The sequence below is a fragment of the Lolium perenne genome, chromosome 7, assembly GCF_019359855.2.
Source record: "Lolium perenne isolate Kyuss_39 chromosome 7, Kyuss_2.0, whole genome shotgun sequence".
Taxonomy (NCBI): domain Eukaryota; kingdom Viridiplantae; phylum Streptophyta; class Magnoliopsida; order Poales; family Poaceae; genus Lolium; species Lolium perenne.
In genome coordinates, this window is record NC_067250.2 from 51,869,882 (window position 1) to 51,890,838 (window position 20,957).

The following is a 20,957-nucleotide window of genomic DNA, read 5'->3' on the forward strand; positions in this document are numbered from 1 at the left end:
ATGATGGGACTTTGCCAACTCCCTGCAAGGTGAAGAAGGCCCCAGACATGCGCTGAACTAGATGTCTAGGGCTCTAGGCCCCCTCCGGGTTGGGTGAAAGTCTCCATCGATGGAGACTTTCCGCACTCAAGATAAAACTGCTGGGATAGGTATGGCGTTAGATGATGCCGAAGGTCTTCTAATCTTTACCTCCTGCAGGTTTTTGACAGACTGTGGAGCACCACTTGAAGCTGAACTCGCTCCTGTGCCTTGGATCTGGCTTTACACAGAAGTGAGCTGCCGATTATTATCGAGATGAATGATTGTTCGCAGTTAGTGGATGCTGTAAAGCCTATGGGGCAAGATAGGTCACCCTTTCTCCATTGGGTTTCTCGTTTATGAGATTAAGTTGTTAATTTGTCAAGGGCCCGAGTGTGTCTTTGTATAAGTGGGACAATGGCAGGTTAGGGCTAGCCATGGTCTTGTAAATCTTATGAGACTAGAAAACCACACTACTACTTGGTTAGGTTCTAGACCTGAAGCTGTTCTTCAAGATCAAACCATGATCAACTTGTAACATCTCCAGCTTAATAAAGTTCCTATTTTACCCGGAAAAAATGATGTGTTTTGTAGATTCAACAAGGACATTGCTACTAAATCATGGGATCCAACGAAAGCTGCATCCCAGCAGTGTGGTTGAACCGACCTAAGCTTCATGTCTCTCACAACTAGCAAACTATCTGAATGATGACTACCACTACCCTGTGCAGAACAACTTTGACAACTGACGACTAATTCAGGCCTACGAGAAAGAACAAACTGACCAATCTTCTGCAGATTTTATCTCACCTATGAGAGTTCTTTTTGTCAGGAGATGTCATCGTTGAAAGAAAATAAAAGTGCTTACGTGTAATGCATAACATGTCCCTTTGATGTCAGCTCAGTGTGAACTTAAGCCATAAGTCAATTTATTTTAGAAAGTTAAAGGTGAAATCAGATCATGCAGATTTGACTATCCACAGCAGCAAAACACTGTTGTACTTCCAGACGCTGCATTACAATCTACAAGACACGTCAATCAGTGGGTTTAGCGTCAGAGTGACTGTTTATCTTGGATAAATATACTTGGAAGCCAATAACTACAGCCCGGCAGGAAGGTATCTCAAAGTTGTGGGACATGGCCTAGGATAACAATGCTCGAAATAATTACATGCTTGGCTTTAATACTCGATGATTCTACAACAAACTCAAATCAGGAGACTACTTATTTACAATGAAATAGATGGATTAACGAGTTCACTTTTCATCAGATCACCAAAAGTTTGGTCCGTACCACAGCTTATAAATTTGGCAAGTATTTTTATAATAAACAGTGAGACAATGGAGACAGGCATGCCTGTTTATTTATACATTTAAACAAAATGGGCTCCGTGACAAGTTACAATTATATACCATTCAAAGCTTTACAATGAAAATTTTCGGTAAATGCCCGTGGCTCACTCATATACAAGGAAAAAAAATTGGGAACCTCCTCAGAGATCTTCTGATAGCAATCTCTCTCCTTACAAGGAAGAAAGGTAACAGTATAAGCAACTGAGAACAGTATGTTGATTTTAAGCAAAAAGTGACAGCACAGCTCTTAAATGCAAATAGTTGAATGGCAGATTCACACTTCCCTATAAACATACACTACCAGCTAGAATGGAGTATCCATGGTAGCTGCAGTTGAGGAAGACAAACAAGATCATACTGTGGCAGCAGGTTCAAAAAAACATCGTCATTTGAGCAGACTTCCTTAATAGCAGTCAATCAATCATAGATCATATCCTATCAATATACACATTTCATGTTTAAGCACCACTGAACCATTTTCGCAGCAGGTAGCTAACACTTACGTAAATCAAAGTTGCCAACTATCATGTGCAGTCTCGCTGCAATATTGTTACGAGTAAAACCCAAGAAACTACAACTTACACAAAACAGATTTAGTGATCAACTGTATCACAAACTACTGGTTAATGTGCACCAAAGTCACCACCCAAGTCACCTCATAAAGATATGGGCTCCCCACAACCTGTTAATGGTGAATATTCTATTTGTCATGATGACTTTTATTCTAATATCTGGGTTCGTAAATCATGGTGTGGATGCCGTGTTTGTATTAGAAAAAAAAAGGTCATTATGCAAAGGAACATGTACCACCCCAATTTCTCAATCCAAAATCTAGAATCGTAGAGATTGATATATTGATAAATGATACTGGATAGTAAAAGCAAAAGACAATGACTTTGTCCAAAAGGCGGTTTCAGACTTTCAGTGCTTCTCGGTATGGTAACAGCGCCATACTCGAGTAAGTATGTCCTAAAGAATTTTTACAATTTAGTGGAAGATGTTTCGGAAATACGAACATCAACTAGAATGATTTCTCTTGCAAAATTTGATGGAGGGCATCCAAAAAGTGAAAAAAAATATTGTATGGAATTAAGGCTTCGACAAAGGGAAACTTGGTGTTTGTATAGTTACACTAGCAATTTTTTTACTGTACAATTGTGCATTGCATGTTCTATGCAGTATAATTTTTGGTAAAAGGTGCATCCGTTAAATGGTCCTGATTATTCTCCCCTGTGGTACCCACACTTGTCAAAACTGGGATGAGACTAATGTCGGTTTAAGAGATTTATATGACCATGAAAATGGCAGTGGTCATGGCAAAGTAACTCATTAAGTCTTGTTGGTAATAGTTTCATGTATGTCAAGGTTCATGCACTAGCCAACGCAACCAAAAGTCCGAAATCACGTGTGACGGGAAGACGGGAAGACAAGTCAACACATGTAGAGTCAGAGGCAGGTTCAACAGGCCTATACGTGGAATCCGAGAGGGCAACAACAATTTTAGGCTAAATTGCGAAAGCCAGGACTCGAACTCGAGCCCTAGGCTCTGATACCAGTCAAGCTTCATGCACTAGCCAACGCAACCAAAAGTCCGAACTAATGGAAATGGCTAGGCAATCTACTTTATACACTTCAAAAATGTATTCATCTATTTATGTGCTTATATATAGTAATGTTTTTCTCATTTAACTTGTAGATTTTAGACTTTATTTCAGATGAATATAGATTGCAAGCACAACAACCAAAGGCTCCCCCTAATAAAGCAAAGACTAGGATATCTCAAGCTGCAAGTAACACACCTAAATCAAAAGCTTCCCTCTGTATCTCATTATTAAGTTGTTTTGTAGAATACTTAATATACTCCATAAAATGCTCCATACTAAGGGAAGCCTTTGATTTAATTGTGTTAATTGCAGCTTGAGATATCTTGGTCTATGCTACTGCTTTAGGGGAGCCTTGACATTGTTGTCCTCGCAAAGGCATGTTCATCAATCTTTAAGTTTCATAAGAGAAGCATTACATATTCAACACGTAAATAAATACATGAAAATTAATACCAACAAGACTTAATGGGTTTACCTTGTCATGACCACGCCCATTTTCATGGTCATATAAATCTCTTAAACCAACATCCCAGTTTTTCATAAATGGGGAATGGAGAAAAATCAGAACCATTTAATGGGGCACCTTTTCCCAGTAATTATACTGCATAAAGAACATTGAAAATTGTTGGAGAAATACATGCAATGCACAATTGTACAGCTGAAAACTAGTACAATCACTAAGCTTCCCTTTGGTCAGTCCTTATTTCATTTCTTCCCTCTTTGGATGCCCTCCATCAGAATTCGCAATGTGAAAGCATTTCAATTGATTTTCGTATTTCCAAAACATCTTCCATTAAATCGTAAACATTCTTTGGGACATACTCGAGTATGGAACTATTTATCGTATCAAGAAGCACCGAAACAGTCATTGTCTGCTTTACTATCCACAATATCATTAATCAATTTATCAATCTCTATCCTTCTAGATTTAGGATCGAGAACCTAGAGTGGTACATGCTCCTTTTCATAATGAGTTTTTTGCCTAATACATCCATACCATGATTTACTAACTCGAATATAGAATAAATGGCATCATGACAGAAAAATGTTACCATTAACATGTTATGGTCGGTCTGACCTATACACGTAGGAAGCCCACTAGTGGCTAGTTATGGGCTTAGCCCAAGTAAATTAGGGGCTTAGCCCAAGTAAATTAGGGTTTCGAGGAGGCCGTCCTCCTATATAAACACTTGTATCCCTTCAAGATTAATCAGACAATAATTCAGTATCATTACTGTCTCGTCTCCTGAAGGGAGACGGGAGAACCCTAGCCCCCGCCGCACCAACCCTAGCCGCCTCCTTCTTCCTCCGCGACGGCGCCCAGCCGCCGGCGCCGAGCTCCCCAACCTCTCCGCCCTCACTTCCACCCTTACAACCTCCGCCCTAAACCCGGTAGAACCCTAGTCTCTACCACTTTGGTATCAGATTGCCTAGGTCTCATGGGTTCCAATAGCCCCCCCGTCGACACCATCGCCGCCACGTCCACCGCCGCCACCAACATCACTCCCGCCGCCATGACCGGCGCCCACGCTGCGAGGGCCGCCGCCGCCGCCAACGGAGACCGGGCCGCCGCCGTCCCCACGGGCCTCGACCTCCTGCCCGCTACTTTGGCGGACCTCGCCGACGACCTCCGCGCCATCCGCTTTCGAGCTCGCGGAGATCGGGCCGGCCAGCAACCGCCGCCCACGGCTGTCCGCCGTTCGCCGCCCCCACCGACCATGATTCCGCCGCCCGCCGCCATCGGCCGCCGCTACGCCGCCGCCCCACCGACCGCCGCTTCGCTGCCGCCCGCGCCGCCTCGGCCGCTAGCGAGGCCGGCCCGCGTGGTGGCCGCCGTCGCCCTCGCCGATTCCCACGTGGACCGACGCGGCGCCGTCTACACCCATCTTTGCGCCGCGGACGACGGTCCGGCCGCTCGCCATCGCCCTGGCGGTCTGGCGGGTTTGCGGGGCCCTTCGCCGCAAGCACGTCTGTCAACCCAAGCCGCCGGGCGGACACCCCGAGGTCCCGCCCGTGGCACCGCAGCCGCCGCTTCACGAAGCCGGAGTTCGCCACCTACGACGGCGCCACCAACCCCCGAATCGGCCGAACCGGTGTGAGCGGTTTCGGGGGCGGCGGACGCTCGGCACCGACCGCACATGGATCGCCTCCTATCACCTACGGGCGCCGCGCAGACTTGGTACTACGCCCTCGAGCGGGACGAGGGCGGGATGCCGCCTTGGGAGCGTTTCCGCGACACGTGCCTCCGGCGGTTTGGGCCGACCCTCGTGGCGGCCGCCTCGCCGAGCGGGACGCCTCGTCTTCACCACCACGGTCCAGGACTTCGCCGACCGCTTTCGAGCGCTCGCGTGCCATGCCCGGGCGTCTCGGCACGCCGGCGCGCCGATCTCTTCGTCGGCGGCCTCCCCGACTACATCCGCGTCGACGTCGAGATGCGCGAGCGACGGACTGCGACGGCCATGTACTACGCACGAGCCTACGAGCAGCGCGCCCTCGCCATGCGGCAGGTCTACGCGCGGCGTGGCGGCGCTCGTCCGCGCGCCCGCCCCCGCTCCGACGCCCACCACCCCGCCACGCCCGCCGGCCGGCTGCGCCCGCGAGCCCGCTGCGCCAACTCGCCTTCAAACGGGCGACGGCTGCGGAGCGTCTGAGCGGCGCCGCCGGGGCTGTGCTTCAACTACGACGAGAAGTACGCGCCGGGCCACACGTGCGCCCGCCTCTTCTACTTGGAGACCGTCAACGACGCCGACGTTGAGGCCCTCACCGCCGAGCTCGCGGCCGCCACCGTCACTGAGGCCGGTGTCACGACCTACGCGCCGGTCCGACGCGTCCGCCTTCGTCGTGTCTCTCCATGCTATGGCGGGCATCAAAACGGCAAAGACGATGCGCCGGTGACGATCAGGGGAGCGTCTCACTACGGCGGTGGACACGGGCTCCACGCACAACTTCTGTCCAACACCGCCATGCGCCGCCGCGCTCTCCGGCGGCGGGATCGGAGAAGTACGGCGTCACCGTCGCCAACGGGGATCGTCTTACGTGCCGGGCGTGGCGCGACGAGTTCCCGTGCTCGTAGGCGACGAGCCGTTCTCCATCGGCTGCGTCGGCATCGACTTGGGCTGCTACGACTTCATCCTCGGCCTCGACTTCTGAGCACCTTAGGCCCCATCTGTGGGACCTCGACGTCTTGTCCCTCATCTTACGGCGCGAGGGCGGCCGCCGTGTTCACCGGACGGGCGTGGGCAGCAGCACATCCCCGCGGCTACACACGATGGCCGCCGCGCTAGACGAGGCGCATCCGCTCCTGGCCGCCTCTGCGGCGAAGACGGCGACCTCTTCGACGAGCCGCAGGGCCTCCCTCCTCGCGACCACTGTGACCACCGCATCCACTGGCTGCCGAACACGGCACCCGTAGCCGTGCGGCCGTCACGAGTACCCCCGGTGCAGAAGGACGAGCTCGAGCGCCAGGTGGCGGTCATGCTAGCACGGGGCATCATACGGATCTCGACGTCACCATTACGTGCCCCGTGCTCTGGTGCGCAAGGCCGACGGCACGTGGCGTTTGTGCATCGACTTCCGCGCCCTCAACACCGTCACGTCCAAGGACAAGTTCCCCGTCCCGTCGTGGATGAGCTCTGGATGAGCTGCATGGCGCGCTTTTTCACCAAGCTCGACTTGCGCTCGGGCTATCATCAGTGCGCATGCACCGGACGACATCGCCAAGACGGCGTTCCGCACTCACCATGGCCACTACGAGTTTTTGGTGATGCCGCTCGGCCTCTCCAATGCGCCGGCGACCTTCCAGGCTCGATGAACGACGTGCTCAGCCCCTACTTACGACGCTTTGTGCTTGTTTTCTTTGATGATATTTTGATCTACGAGCGCATCTGGGCGGAGCACTGCGGCACGTGGCCATCATCTTCAACGAGCTTCGAGCGCATCGTCTTCACCTCAAGCGCTCGAAGTGCTCGTTTGGCACGACCTCCGTCGCATACTTGGGCCACGTCATCTCCGCCGACGGTGTCGCGATGGACGCGGACAAGGTCGCTGCCGTCGCCGCCTGGCCAACGCCCCAATCGCCACGAGCTCTTCGCGGATTTTTGGGCCTCGCCGGATACTACCGGCGCTACATCCAGGACTTCGGTCTCATCGCCGCACCTCACGCGCCGCTTCACCGCGACGCTTTCTCCTGGGACGAGGAGGCGGCCACGGCCTTCGCCGCCTGCGGCGGGCACTCACGACGGGTCCCGTTCTTCGATGCCGGACTTCGACGAGCCGTTCGTGGTGGATCGCGACGCCTCGGCATCGGCCGGCGCCATCCTTCACCAGGGCGAGGGTCCACTCGCCTTCTTCGATCGCCCCTTCGCCGCGCGCCACCACAAGCTCGCCGCATATGAGCGCGAGCTGATCGGGCTGGTTCAGCGGTGCGCCATCGCGGCGGGCGTATCTTTGGGGCCGGACATTCCGTGTGCGCACGGACCACTACGGCTTTGAAGTTCTTCTTGGATCGGCGCCTTTCCACCGTGCCGCAACACCGGTGGATCGGCAAGCTCTTCGGCTTCGACTTCACCGTCGAGTACCGCCCGGCCGCCTCAACACGATCGCCGACGCCTGTCCCGCCGAGACGTTGACGATGCCGTGGACGCACGATCGGTGCAGCCCTCTGCATCTACTCCGGGCCATCTTTCGCCTTCATCGACGAGGTTCGCCGCGCTATCGCCACGAGCTGCGGATGCGCAGCTGCGCCGGCCGCCCTGGCCGACGGCGAGCTGGTCAGCGCTGGCGCACAGACGAGGGACTACTCCTCCATGGCCGCCGCATCTTCGTGCCGGATCATGGAGACCTGCGCCACCAGGCCTTGTCCTTGGCTTACTCTGCAGGTCACGAGGGCGCCCAGAAGACCCTGCACCGTCTCCGCGCTGATTTTTACATTCCAGGGGATGGCGCCCTGGTGCGAGACTGGGTGCGGGCGTGTGTCACATGCCAGCGGAACAAGACGGAGACGCTCCGTCCGGCAGGCTTGCTACGCCCATCGGACGTGCCGTCCAGGTGTGGGCGGACATCTCGATGGACTTCATTGAGGGGCTACCGAAGGTTGGCGGCAAGTCCGTCATCCTCACGGTGGTTGACCGCTTCTCCAAGTACACGCACTTCATCGCCCTCGGCCATCCCTATACGGCGGCGTCCGTGGCACGCGCTTTCTTCGATAGCATCGTTCGCCTCCACGGGTTTCCATCCTCCATCGTCAGTGATCGTGATCCTGTGTTCACGGGTCACGTCTGGAGGGACCTTTTTGGGTTGGCGGGCGTGAAGCTCCGCATGAGTACAGCGTTTCATCCTCAGACGGACGGCCAGTCCGAGGTCGTCAACAAGATCATCGCCACGTACCTGCGCTGCATCACCGGGGATCGTCCACGAGCTTGGGTGGACTGGCTGGCGTGGGCCGAAATGCTGCTACAACACGTCCTACCACTCCATGTTGCACGCTACTCCCTTTGAGGTGGTCTACGGGAGGCCACCACCGGTGATGCTTCCCTATACGGGCCGCACGGCCGTGCGAGACGGCGGATGACTGCTGCGTGCCGCGACGAGATATCGGGCCGAGGCGCGCGCCACTTCTTCGAGGCTCGGCGGCTGGCGGGAAATACTATGATGCACACCATCGCGAGGCGGAGTTCGCGGTGGGCGATTGTCCGCTCGCCTTCTTCACCGGACGACCAGGTCCTTGGACCCACGCTCCGGGCGCAAGTTGGGACCTCGTTACGCTGGTCCTTTCCGTGTCGGAGCGCATCGGCACGCTCGCCTACCGCCTTGAGTTGCTGCAGCTCGCGCCTCCACGACGTCTTCAACGTCGGCCTCCTGAAGGCCTACCGGGGCGACCCTCCTTCTGCACCACCAGCTCTTCCACCTACTTCGGATGGGCGTCTAGAGCCTGCCCCGGCGAGTGTGGCTCGCGTGTTGAAGGCCCAGCAGCGCCGTGGTGTTTGGCACGTCTTGGTGCATTGGACCGGCCTGCCCGAGGACGAGGCGACTTGGGAGAAGCTTGAAGATCTCCGTCAGCAGTTTCCAGAAGTTCAGCTCGAGGACGAGCTGTTTGAGAAGGCGGGGAGAGATGTTATGGTCGGTCTGACCTATACACGTAGGAAGCCCACTAGTGGCTAGTTATGGGCTTAGCCCAAGTAAATTAGGGGCTTAGCCCAAGTAAATTAGGGTTTCGAGGAGGCCGTCCTCCTATATAAACACTTGTATCCCTTCAAGATTAATCAGACAATAATTCAAGATCATTATCGTCTCGTCTCCTGAAGGGAGACGGGAGAACCCTAGCCCCCGCCGCACCAACCCTAGCCGCCTCCTTCTTCCTCCGCGACGGCGCCCAGCCGCCGGCGCCGAGCTCCCCAACCTCTCCGCCCTCACTTCCACCCTTACAACCTCCGCCCTAAACCCGGTAGAACCCTAGTCTCTACCATAACAAGTTGTGGCCCTATCTTGTACGACAAATCTTTGTGTCGTAGAATAACAAAATGCTCAACCGGCTCCAAGACAAGCCAAATCACCACACACCCAATACATCAATTCTTAACATGAAACAAACACGGGATCTTATGTGGGCCCAGGTGGAGATCCCACGTAAACGATAAAACCTGTAGTTTTGTGATAGTTTATCATCAAACCTTTAGTCTTGAAAAAACTACAAGTAATATTGTTATGCAGTGTTATCATAGTATCCTATTACCGTAACACTATTTTCTTTTTATATATGAAGTGCACTGAGCTCATGCAATTGTTTGCGAAAAAATGATGGACATATATTAGCCTCTGGACTTTTGTAGGAGGTAGCACAAACAGTTTCACATAGCTTCCTACCTATATATTTCAGAATTAAAGCCGCTATTCAACACTCAAGTGGAGGAGAATAACCCTTAGCAATAGATACTAACTTTCTCTTCCATTATAACACAATTTTTTTTGGAACAGTAATAGCTGAGCACCTTGATTCAGCAGTTTCACTTTTCAGTTTTACATTTGATCCCCATTCACCCAGTTCCACAAATCCCTGCTAGCATCCAGTTTTATGGAACCCGTCAGAATTTGGTTGTTTGTGTGCTATTTCGATGGAACAAGAGACATGATGGTCATTAAATATGCAGATATAATAAACTTTATGGAAATACTACAACCATTTGGCTATAAGCAAGACAGTGAATCTCGAAAAAAGAAGGCAAATGAAGTGGGTTTCAGGATTGCACAGGCCTTGAGATTCAGAACCTTGTTTCCAACCGCCTCCCTGACCAAGCAATTCTCTTCAAAAAGAATAATAAGTATTCTATAGCAGAGGAATATGTTATTCAGACTGCAATTACATTCTTATTTTTTTCGAGAAAACGCAAAGGACCTTTGCGTTCCATTTCATTGAAAAGGAAGAGTTTGGGTTACATCCTCCTAGGAGGGAGATTACAGGGATTGGACCAAAAATCAGTGCACGTCTCAGGTGGGAGGCAAAACTACTCTAAGCCCTTGTGCACCAGCCCGCGCCCAGAGCCTGCCTTCCTCCTTGATTCTTGTCACTAGAGAGTGGACAGATGGCTGGGCGCCTTCGAAGACGCAGTCATTTCTATGCTTCCAAGTCATCCAGGGGATCAGGAGGGTGGTGGTGGCCAGTCCTTTGCGCATAGGGCTAGGGGTGTCGTGCTTTGCTTGTGCCACCATTCCATGAGGGTTAGCTCGCCATCAGGTGGCCTGGCTGTCATTCTGAGCCAGGCAAGAATTTCATGCCACACCTGCCTGGTGAAGGGGCATTCCAGCAGCAAGTGCCGCATCGACTCAGGTTCTTGATCACAGAGGAGGCATCTGGAGTGGTGAGGCAGTCCATGGCGAGTCAAGCGCTCAGCGGTCCAGCATCTATCAAGGTTGGCCAGCCAATGGAAAAATTTCACCTTAGGCGGCGCCCATGTTTTCCAAATCAGCTTCCAGGAGAAACAAGTGGTTGATCCATGGAAGGTAGATAGGTAGCATGAACTGGCCGTGTAGGTGCCAGAGTTAGTCCATTTCCAGACAAGCTGGTCAGGCTGGGTGCTCAGGGTGGTGCTCTGAATCTTCTGCCATAGCATAGCAGTAGATACTGCCCAATTTCATGTATGCCGAGCACTCCCTGGATGTCGAGGGTCCAGCTGTTTCCCTGGAAACCTTCATGGACCGTCCTCAGCTTTCTTCTCCTCTTGGGAATGCAGTTGTACAGAAGCGGCGCGATTTCACACACGGCTTGTCCGCTGATCCAGCGGTCTTCCCAGAACAGCGCTTTGTGGCCATTGCCAACTTTCATGGAAGTGGAGGCGAAGAATAGCGCGCGCTCATCTGCCGAGAACTGCAGGTCCAGGCCACGCCAGGCACGACTGTCATCAGTGCGCGATAGCCATAGCCATCACGCTCGAGGTCATGGACACCCAGGCCTCCAAGGGAGATGGACCGGCAGACACGTTTCCAATTGACGTGGCAGTGGCCGCCATTGGCGGCTGCACGCCCAGCCCACAAGAATCCGCGCTCAAACTTCTCCATTGCCTTCAGGGATTTCTTTGGTTGTGCAAAGACCAAGAGCTGGTGAACCGGGATTGCACTGAGGACGAACTTAACCATGGCGAGGCAGCCGGATTTGTTCATGAGGCCAGCCTTCCATGTAGGCAGCCGCCCAGCAATTCGGAAATGATTGTTCTGGAAGTTGGCGCAATTCGGAAGCCTTCACAAAGAAACGTCTGAGGAACTATGTATTTGCATTGCACCTTAGAGGTATAGGGATAATAGAACCTTAATGGGAATCATCATATGCAACAGGTAAACACAATAATGATGTACTGAGGGGGACAGACCACAAGCTATGCTGCACCAATCCTGGCACTAAGAGATGTGCACTAGGATTGCCATGCAAGGCATACATAAATACATCCTTTACTGAATTAGAAACATAGGTAACAAAATGGTGAAATTAACTCTTCTTTAAGAGTAGTTCTCATACAGATTTAAGTTTGCCCTGAGCCCCTGATGTTCTCTTACCATGACTAACTCCAGAATTCCTACGAGGTTTGCTTAGAGTTCTTAATGAGAAAACTCTTTTTCTGGCTGGATTTACCATTCAATTAGTTGACCAATCATTGGCCGTTAACTTTGATAGCTGAAAAGACCATTTCGCCCCTGGTTCTTTGAACTTGTTAGTAGAATTGTTATCTTTCAACTTTACTAGTATTGTTCCTAATGTCAATATGTTATGAAGCTGCAAAGGGCAGGGGAAATATATCTCTTTTACTCGTTACCATGTTCAAAAGGTCATTTTTCAGTAGTGACTTAACAGTCAACTGATAGGAGGTGGCAGATCAAGAATTTTCACCCTGGAGTGTAGTCTCAGCAAAGACAACCAGTTTAAGGGAGAATATCAACTCTGACTAGGGAACTACCAATTTACAAAATGCATTGACCAGGATACCGAAGAAGAAAAGCACATGCATACAAGAAACTTAAATGACGAAGTCAAAGGCGTCCAACAAGCAAACATGCCCACTAGGGAAGACTCCAAGCCCATGGTCCACCATAGACTAAATTTGACTAAAATGTCCCCACCTTAACAATCCATCGACATGTTCTTTTGTACATGGGCTTGAGCCTATATGAGGCAAACCATGGCTCCCTATAGTTCACCACCTCATTTGAACATAATTCTCACCTCTCCTAGGTGTGGCCTAAGCTTTTCGGAGGGAGATCCAAATTTGACTAAAATGCCCCCACCTTAACAATCCATCGGCAGGTTCGTTTGTACATGGGCTTGAGCCTATATGAGGCACACCATGGCTCCCTACAGTTCACCACTCATTTGAACATAATTCCCATGTCTCCTAGATGTGGCCTAAGCTTTTTGGAGGTGATCCCTCTTGTGTCGAAGGCTCCTCCATCGGCTAGAGAGGAAGCTTCACTAAGAACATGTTTGCCCTATTGCCAAAAAGCCTTCCATAGGCGCAGAACTGACCGTCCCGATTGAGCTTGAGGCCACACCCATTGATGGGTTGACGCCCTTCTCCTTGTGGGGCACAGCTGAACCAGGTTAATATCACTGTGACATATGTGTTAGTTTACAGCGCCAAACATCACAGTCGTCGAGCACGCACTCCTTACTTAATTGACAATCATATCCAACCTTAATAGAGACCCCTTCTCTTTTGTCTTTTTTGTTATAACAACATAACCCTAATCAGTTGAGAAAGTTCAAATCTGGCATGACAAACCCTAATTCATCAAATGGTTGGTGAAAAGCTAGCACTAAGCATCTCTTGGCTTAATGTAAGTGAGGCACTTTCTTGCACTTAATCTCGTGTTAGTACTCTGTCACCTCCGGCAAGAATGCACCAGGTTCATGTATTATTTGTATGCACGAGTAATATTGCCAGTTTATAAAACCATGTGTCCTACCATATCATCATCATTTCAGCAAAGGAGAAATAATAACAAAAAGGTAGTCTTTTATTTGCTTCTAAAAAGAGTGTACAGTGCAGTTTATCTGGATTTCTTACTTTACATCTGTAACTTAACCCATGACTTTTGGGCGCCATCCAGCAATGACATCCTCTGGCAGAGCCCGAGTGTTCACAAATGAATCCATTGCGAAAACAGTCTGCAATAGAAAAGTCAAATGTGTAGTTAAGATAGGATGTTCAATATCCACACACTGACACACCTGAATTGTATGCCCAGAAGAACTTTACACACTAATAGAAAGATAGCAGGCCTAATATACCAATCTGTATTAGAAGCACGAATGCATTAATCTATCATAAAAAAGAGTACAGACAAAGTGCATGCCAGTTTTTCTAAGGGCTACTTGCAGTCTTGCACCATATAGTCAGCACAAGAATAGGCCATCATTACTTCTAAATAAGCAGGGCATGTGTATTATATGCCACTCATAATTAACCATGGTCAATTGTTCATGTGAATGTCAAAATGACATAAACAACATTCGGGCATTATGTTACTGTTTGCAGTTTTCCACAAAAATAAGTTTGTCTAATCGTATTTTTTATTAAACAGTGAAGGGCAGAGCACACATGCCATGATAACTACTCAAGAACCTGGTTGCACCTTTGATAATACACTAGGTGAAAGATGGCATATGAATTTGTTCATTTTTATATTTTTAAGTACTCCCTCTGATCCATAATAAGTGCCAGGGCTTTAGTTCAAATTTGGACAAATTTAATTTGAACTAAAACCCTGACACTTATTATGGATCAGAGGGAACACTTATTATGGATCAGAGGGAGTACAAGATACCCCAAAAACAAATGTAAAGTTTCTTGTACAAGATAAGAACAAACCTTCATGTATGCTTTCACATTTGCAAGTGAATCTGGGACAGACCAATTCTTATAGTGGCCTAGAGCAATCTCCATGTGATACAATTTCGGAGCGAGAGAGAGATCAGCTCCAGAAATTGCTTCACCATTAATAAATGGTCCCTGCACGAAATGTCATCCACAGGCATGTTAATACCGAAAACAAGAATGTCGATATAGAAGGTTCTTGCAAGGTAAGAAACAACATTATCAAATCAAATATAGTTTAAGATGTTACATAATAAATTCATCTAACAAGCTAAGTTTATCCGAGTATCTTGACTTGTACATTCCTAATGGGAGATTGAGCATAATTTCAACTTCCAAAGCAAATCCGATTTCCGCTACATCTGGAGCAGGAGTTGGGGGATACAATAAGCACATGATAAAATCGCCGTAAAAAGATCTACTAAAAGAACGATAATGTTAAGCAAATATTACACCCTAAAACATATGATGTGCAGATATAAAGTTGATTGATAAGAGTGGGCAGCAATGGCATTGTTCAAAAAAAATTTGAGGAAGGGCCAAACTACCAAACAACAGGCTGTGGACAAGCAACATCATCCACATCTGTATATCAAGCAGTTCTGACCAGGTGAATAAAACTAGTAGCATAACTTCAGATGGGTATGTTATATCGTCACTGTAATTCTAGATCAGCATAAGGTATCTGAACTATGAATATCAAACTCGAGTCTGACTTCACGAATGTACAGATTGGTAATACTCTCCTAGTATGATGACAAACAATATAAATAACACTAAGGATATATGAAATTAAGGCTTGAGACCTTGAGTATCCTACTTTAAGAGAGAAAGCAATATATATCTAGTCATAGGCACATTAGAGCCACAAGAACACAACCGGCTGCTAGAGCTAAGAAAAAAATACCAGCTATGTCTAGCTAAGATTAAGTAATCATAAGGTCATACTCATGGCACAATTCATGAGACTACTCATCTAATTGAAATAGCCATGTGGGCGGTGTGACTGGCAAGTAGATAGCGCAACAACATTGCAGAAGTAGATATCCTTGTCAAACCAATACTAGTTAGACCATCTCCTCAAACATTGATATTGCCACTAAGCTCACTTACATTGTCTTTTAGATGACTGTCGAATGATGTTAGCTCGCTAAGAAGTGCCTGCTCTGTTCCATCGTTGGTGTCTTTGCTCTTGAGAAAACCAATAAAGGTGGAGAATATTTTTGACCCTCTGCATAGAAATTTGTGAAAAATTGTTAGTAGGGCAGGACTAACAGAAACGCCTTATAGTAAAAAAAATATATATATACGATGGCCTTGAAGGAAATTCTAGAATTCTCAGTTACTTGGTAAGTTGGTAGCTACAGGTATGAGTACATATACACTACCGTGGGCCTTCCGGACACACACTCACTAACTCACTCACACTCAGACCACTATTGCCAAAAAATGCAGAGCCAAAAGTAACCAAAAAAATGGGCAAAAGATATAGTTGTGCACATCTCAGAGATATAATACAAGCATTTTCACTTTTCATCTCTAAATGGGATGTGACTACAGTTACTAATTTCATGTAATAACTGTTGATGAAGACGCTGGAAATACCACTTACACTGAAGCCTTTTCTGGCGGGGTAGCCAAGGATGGTTGAGGATACTTTTCTTCTAGTACTTGTGTTATAACATCGGAATCAGCGACCCATTTGTCCTCAAGCTTTACAATGGGCACCTTACCTTCTGGGTTAATTTTTAACAACCTGATGAAGTGATAAAAACGAATGATGGCCATGGAACTTTCAACAAAAGAAGACCCACTAATGATATGAATATCAAGGTTAGTTTTCTCATCCAGATGCATACCAATCAGGTTTGTTAGCGAGATCGACTAGTTTTAAAGCATACGGCAGGTTTTTCTCCTCAATTGTCAACAAAACTCTCTGCGTGAATGGACCTGCGACCAACATGTGAAATTTAACAGAATGATAAAAATGTTTCAACAATAGAACTAAAAATACTATATGCAATGTGACTAAAATTATCAGTTGGGGTATCACCGCAGCAGTTCATGCTATTGGATAGTAGGAATGCAAAGCTGCCTACATGTTATTCCTTTATATCATTCAGATGCCAATATAGTGGCCCTTAAATTTGCAGGATCAGTATATGTTATTTAAAAATTGATGGTTGACAAAAATAGACTGCATCAGCTATGTCTAGTGTTCTAATAGCACTTGTTCTAATACAGTGAAATTTGTAGTTATTACAGACCCACAGCAAAGCATTTACGTATTGATTTACACAAACTATGGTTTGTCTTTAGACCTTCATGAAACCAACTAGTCACCCTTCTACATTATCAATCATTTTAAATAACATAAGCTGAAAATTACTTGAAAACCAGTGCTAAGATTACTCTGCTTGCTCTAATCCAGTGAAATTTGTATTTATTATGTTACAAACCCACAATAAAGCATTTACGTATTAATTTACACAAACTATGATTTGTCTCTGGACCTTCATGAAACCAACTAGCCACCCTTCTACATTGTCGATCAGTTCAAATGACATAAGCTGACAATTACTCGAAAACCAGTTCTAAGATTACTCTGCGTTTGAACTCTTAGATGTTCGTGCTTATTAGGGGCTTACGCCAGATCCCAATAGTAAACTTTAGTAAACCGGAAAAAAAAATCAAAGAAGTGCTAGCATACTTTGTAGTCCAGCAATTCTGCTTAGCAGAAAACTAAAATGGTGGTCGAAATAATTCTTAGCCTGCCAAACTACAGATTTAGTGCCAAAGTCATCAAGTCACGAAGATGAACAATTACCAAGAAAAAAAAACGAATCAGCCCACTAGCTTACAATGTTTATTTGGCTTACATGTAGATCTTATGGACAAGCATTTCAAACACAAAGATGATAACTCAAATAAGCACACAACCCGAATACTGTTTGTCACATTTGAGTCCCACCCACCTATGCGCTCTAACAACTACACCCACTTCGTTGATTCTGACACCTCCTTTCCTCCACGCGTCAACCACATGAATATGTTAATCCAACATGAAAAACCACAAGGGATCCCAAACCAGAATGACACTGAACTTGAGATGCCCAAATATCTGGTAGAATACTCTCAATTGCAGTTTTCCCCACTTCCCTTGCACAGCATGATTATACTTGTTTCCAAACCAGAATTAACGGAAATGGAACCTAAAATCCTACATTACCAATGCCTCCGGTAGTCCGGTCCCTCCCTTGCATTTCTAATGCATATGCCAGAAATAAATCGCGCAGTCGGACACCCAGATAGAGAGTGCTTACAGTCGCCGAGGCGGTCGGGGACGGTGATGGAGGCCTTGGCGCAGACCTCGAGCGGCTCGGCCGAGGCGCGGGCAGCGAAGACGCGGCGCGCCGGCGAAGCGCGAGCCGGGAGGAGGCGGCGGCCGCGGCGGAAAGTTGTGGCGAGGAGGGTCGAGGAGGAGCCGGTGGTCGTGGCGGTGGCGCAGGTGGTGGTACGGAGGAGAACGGCCATGGCTAGCTCGTCTGGGCTGGTCCCGGGGTGAGGCGGCGGCGAGCTGTGGGAGGAGAGGTGGAGGCGGAAGCTTATCTGAGCGGCAGCGGCAGCGGGCGTGGTACGTGCGCTCCCGTCGGCTTCCGGTGCGTCTCCGTCTCGAGAAGCTTCTCGTCGCGGGTTCCCCGTGCAACTGTTTGGGTGCTAGTCGTGGAGCAATTGAGCCCGTTGGGCCGTTGGAGCCCATCAAGCTGGCATGTTTCCCGAGAGCGATCACGACGATTTAGACCCATTGGGCCTCTTTTTTTGTTTCATAACACGTACCAGGGTACCTAATAAATTAGTATTGGACTTTGCTCATGACAACAAAATATTGGGCTTTGTGACCTTCCCAAAGGCCACTGGCTGTCGTATGCGAATCATCCGTGGGATTGTGGGAATGCATTTTTCTTTCTTTTACCAATTTCTTTAGCAGCCGCTGCCGCAATATACGGGCGTGCAACCCGAACCCATCTCCCTCACGCACACATCAATCTGCACTCTCCAATCCTCTTCATCACCTCGTTGACATCACCTGCTCCTCTCATTTCCATCGTTGCCCCTACTTGAGAAGTGCAGCCATTTTATTTTGAGCTTGCAATTACTGGCTAAAGCCGGGACGGGAACCGATGGATTTCCTTACCCGATGGGAATGGGGATGAGGATGGTAGAAGAACTAGTTCCATGATGGTTAATGGGGATGAGGATGATACCAACTCTGTAGCACGAGAATGGTTATCTTTGAGCAATGACCGGTGGTTAGCGTCCCCGTTGTCAAATTGAGAACCCAGCGTGTGTTGCAGTATTAGTATAGTATAGGACAAATTATGTGTTCACTAGTAACCAAGGTACTCAACGAAGCATAAATGTACAACAAGTGTCTCAAGTCGAAAGTAGAGGCGTCTAAAGCTATCAAGATGGGATATAGTTTGAAAGAGGTCGATGCAAAAAAAAGTGCAAAGATGAAAATGGGTTCTTAAAAATATTTTGCATTAAATGTTAAATCCAGGGAAAGAAAAGCGCATACAAATCCACACACTCCACGCTGCCTGGCACAGCCCGGCCCACTGACAGCCGGATTGTGCTTCAGTGACTTTGTCAGCCCACAAAGTCACTGACTTTGTGTCACTTACAAGTGGGGTCAAGTGGAACCCTTCATTATGTGAACCCCATATGGCCCCACTTGTAAGTGACACCTGACTTTGTGGACTGACAAAGTCACTGAAGCACAATCCCTGACAGCCATGCCCGCCGGAACTCAGCCCCACTTGTCCCTGTCAGTCGACCGTGGAATAAACAGCCGCGCATGCGACGCGGTGCCCAACTGCACAACTATCTCCGCTGACACTCGGGTCCCGCGTGCCAACGCGCGGCGGTGGGCCCGGACCGTGCCGTCACGAGGCGCCCAAGGGGTGGCAGTTGGGCACGAGGGGGCGCGCGCCGGAACCGCCTACCCAATAAAACCCTCGTCGTTCCCCTCCTCCGCGTGACACAGAGCCCAGACATTACTCCGCAACCGCCCAAATCTCACCCCCCAATGGACACCAGCGACGGCGCCGCCGCGGCGGCGGCGGGGCTCGACGAGGCCGACGCGGCCTTCTTCTCCCGCAGCCGGCACCGCTGCTGCTGCTTCTCCGCGCCCTGGCAGTCCTCCTCCACCTCCTCGTACGCCCGCCGCGCGGCGGGCGGCGGCGCGGGGACGGACGGGGAGTGGTGGCACCAGGTCGGGGACGGCGGGGCGAGGGCGGGGAGGCGGCGGTGGTGGCGGCGCGGGGTGGACGCGCTCATGAAGGTGCGCGAGTGGTCGGAGCTCGTCGCCGGCCCGCGCTGGAAGACCTTCATCCGCAGCTTCCGCCGCGGCCACCACCGCCACGCCGGCGCCGGCGGCGGGCGCAAGCTCAACTACGACGCGCTCAACTACGCCCTCAACTTCGACGAGGGCGCCTGCAGCCCGGAGGACGGCGGCGCCGAGTACCCCGACTTCTCCGCCCGCTTCGCCGCGCCCCCGGGCTCCGTCAGGACATCCATGGACCTCGGCGCCCGCGACGCGCCCTCGCTCTTCCACCACCAACCGCCGCCGCACGCTCCCCCCGCTGCCATCGCCGCCGCGAAGGGCTGATGATGACGGCAGCGCACCCACCGATTCTCCCCCCAACCAATGGTATAGTGGGACGGCGGAGGCGATAAGGCTGGGACGTCCCTTTCCTCCTCTTGGATGGATGGTGGATGGTGCCCATTGGCCGGTGGTGGTGGTGGTGGTGGTGATGCTCCTCCAATTCTTTCGTTTTCTCCTCCGTCATTGTACGAACGAAACAAAATACAACGCCGTATGCATCCGCGCCTGTATATATGATCATCATCGTCTGTCATCAACTTGTATATCCAGCAGATAATTTGTACCGTAGATTTCTGTTATCGTCAGTCCTGTTGCAGTCGACGGTATGACGAAGAATTCAATAGCTTTTCTTTTTCTGTTTCACACGTCGAGGATTTCATTCATTCATTGCAAAGATATGTCCTATAAAAGGAATATATGACTGACTACTAATACTACTATAATCCAACTACTTAGGACAGCAAATCTGCCAGCTTTCATTCATCAATCAATTTACAAAGATATTTCAAGAAGAAGAAGAAGGCTGGTGCCAACGCGGGCGGCAGCGCGGGCGGTACCGCCCGCCGCCGGGCGAGTGTGGGGGGGGAGTGGGGCGGCACGGGAGCGCTGGGCGCCAGGTGGCGCCGGCGGTACCGCCGCCGCTCCGCCTCGCCGCGTTGGCGGCGGCAACGCGGCAACAATGGGCGATAGGCGGGGCGGCGCGGTGGCGGGGCGGGGCGAGAGAGAGAGGGGTGGCGGAATCGCCGGCGAGCGGCGGAGACCGGCGGCGCAGACGTCGGCTTGGCTGCGTGCTGGAGGAAGAAGAGAAAGCGGGTTTTGCAGAAAACCCCCTAGACTTTAGGATTTGCTTAGGAAAAATAAAAACATGGTAGGATTTAGCATTTTGGGGTGTTTTGAGCCAAATTTTGAGGGGCTTTTTGCACACAAATTTAAATAGAGCAAACAACCACATTGGCA

The 20,957-nt window shown here is 49.7% G+C and overlaps 2 protein-coding genes across 4 annotated transcripts; one reads left to right on the forward strand and one right to left on the reverse strand.

Moving 5' to 3' along the window:
• Positions 1–1,352: 1,352 nt before the first annotated feature.
• LOC127317533 (probable glutathione S-transferase DHAR2, chloroplastic) lies at positions 1,353–18,005 on the reverse strand. Of its 3 annotated transcripts, XR_007861248.2 has the most exons (8): positions 17,656–18,005; positions 16,192–16,282; positions 15,945–16,088; positions 15,446–15,563; positions 14,327–14,467; positions 13,523–13,623; positions 3,451–3,576; positions 1,353–1,540 (listed from the first exon to the last, which is right to left on the reverse strand). XR_007861248.2 is itself a non-coding variant. In XM_051348086.2 (7 exons), exons 1-6 carry the CDS (start codon positions 17,864–17,866, stop codon positions 13,537–13,539), a joined length of 792 nt encoding a protein of 263 aa, XP_051204046.1. In that variant the 5' UTR covers positions 17,867–18,005; the 3' UTR covers positions 1,353–1,540; positions 13,523–13,536. The 3 variants fall into 3 exon arrangements, 2 of the variants coding, with proteins under 2 accessions (XP_051204046.1, XP_051204047.1); XM_051348086.2 differs by lacking the exon at positions 3,451–3,576; XM_051348087.2 differs by lacking the exons at positions 1,353–1,540; positions 3,451–3,576 and adding an exon at positions 9,754–10,026.
• Positions 18,006–19,265: 1,260 nt separating this feature from the next.
• LOC127317534 (uncharacterized) lies at positions 19,266–20,363 on the forward strand. The gene has a single exon (XM_051348088.2). It carries the CDS (start codon positions 19,422–19,424, stop codon positions 20,001–20,003), a length of 582 nt encoding a protein of 193 aa, XP_051204048.1. The 5' UTR covers positions 19,266–19,421; the 3' UTR covers positions 20,004–20,363.
• The last annotated feature ends 594 nt before the right edge of the window (positions 20,364–20,957 follow it).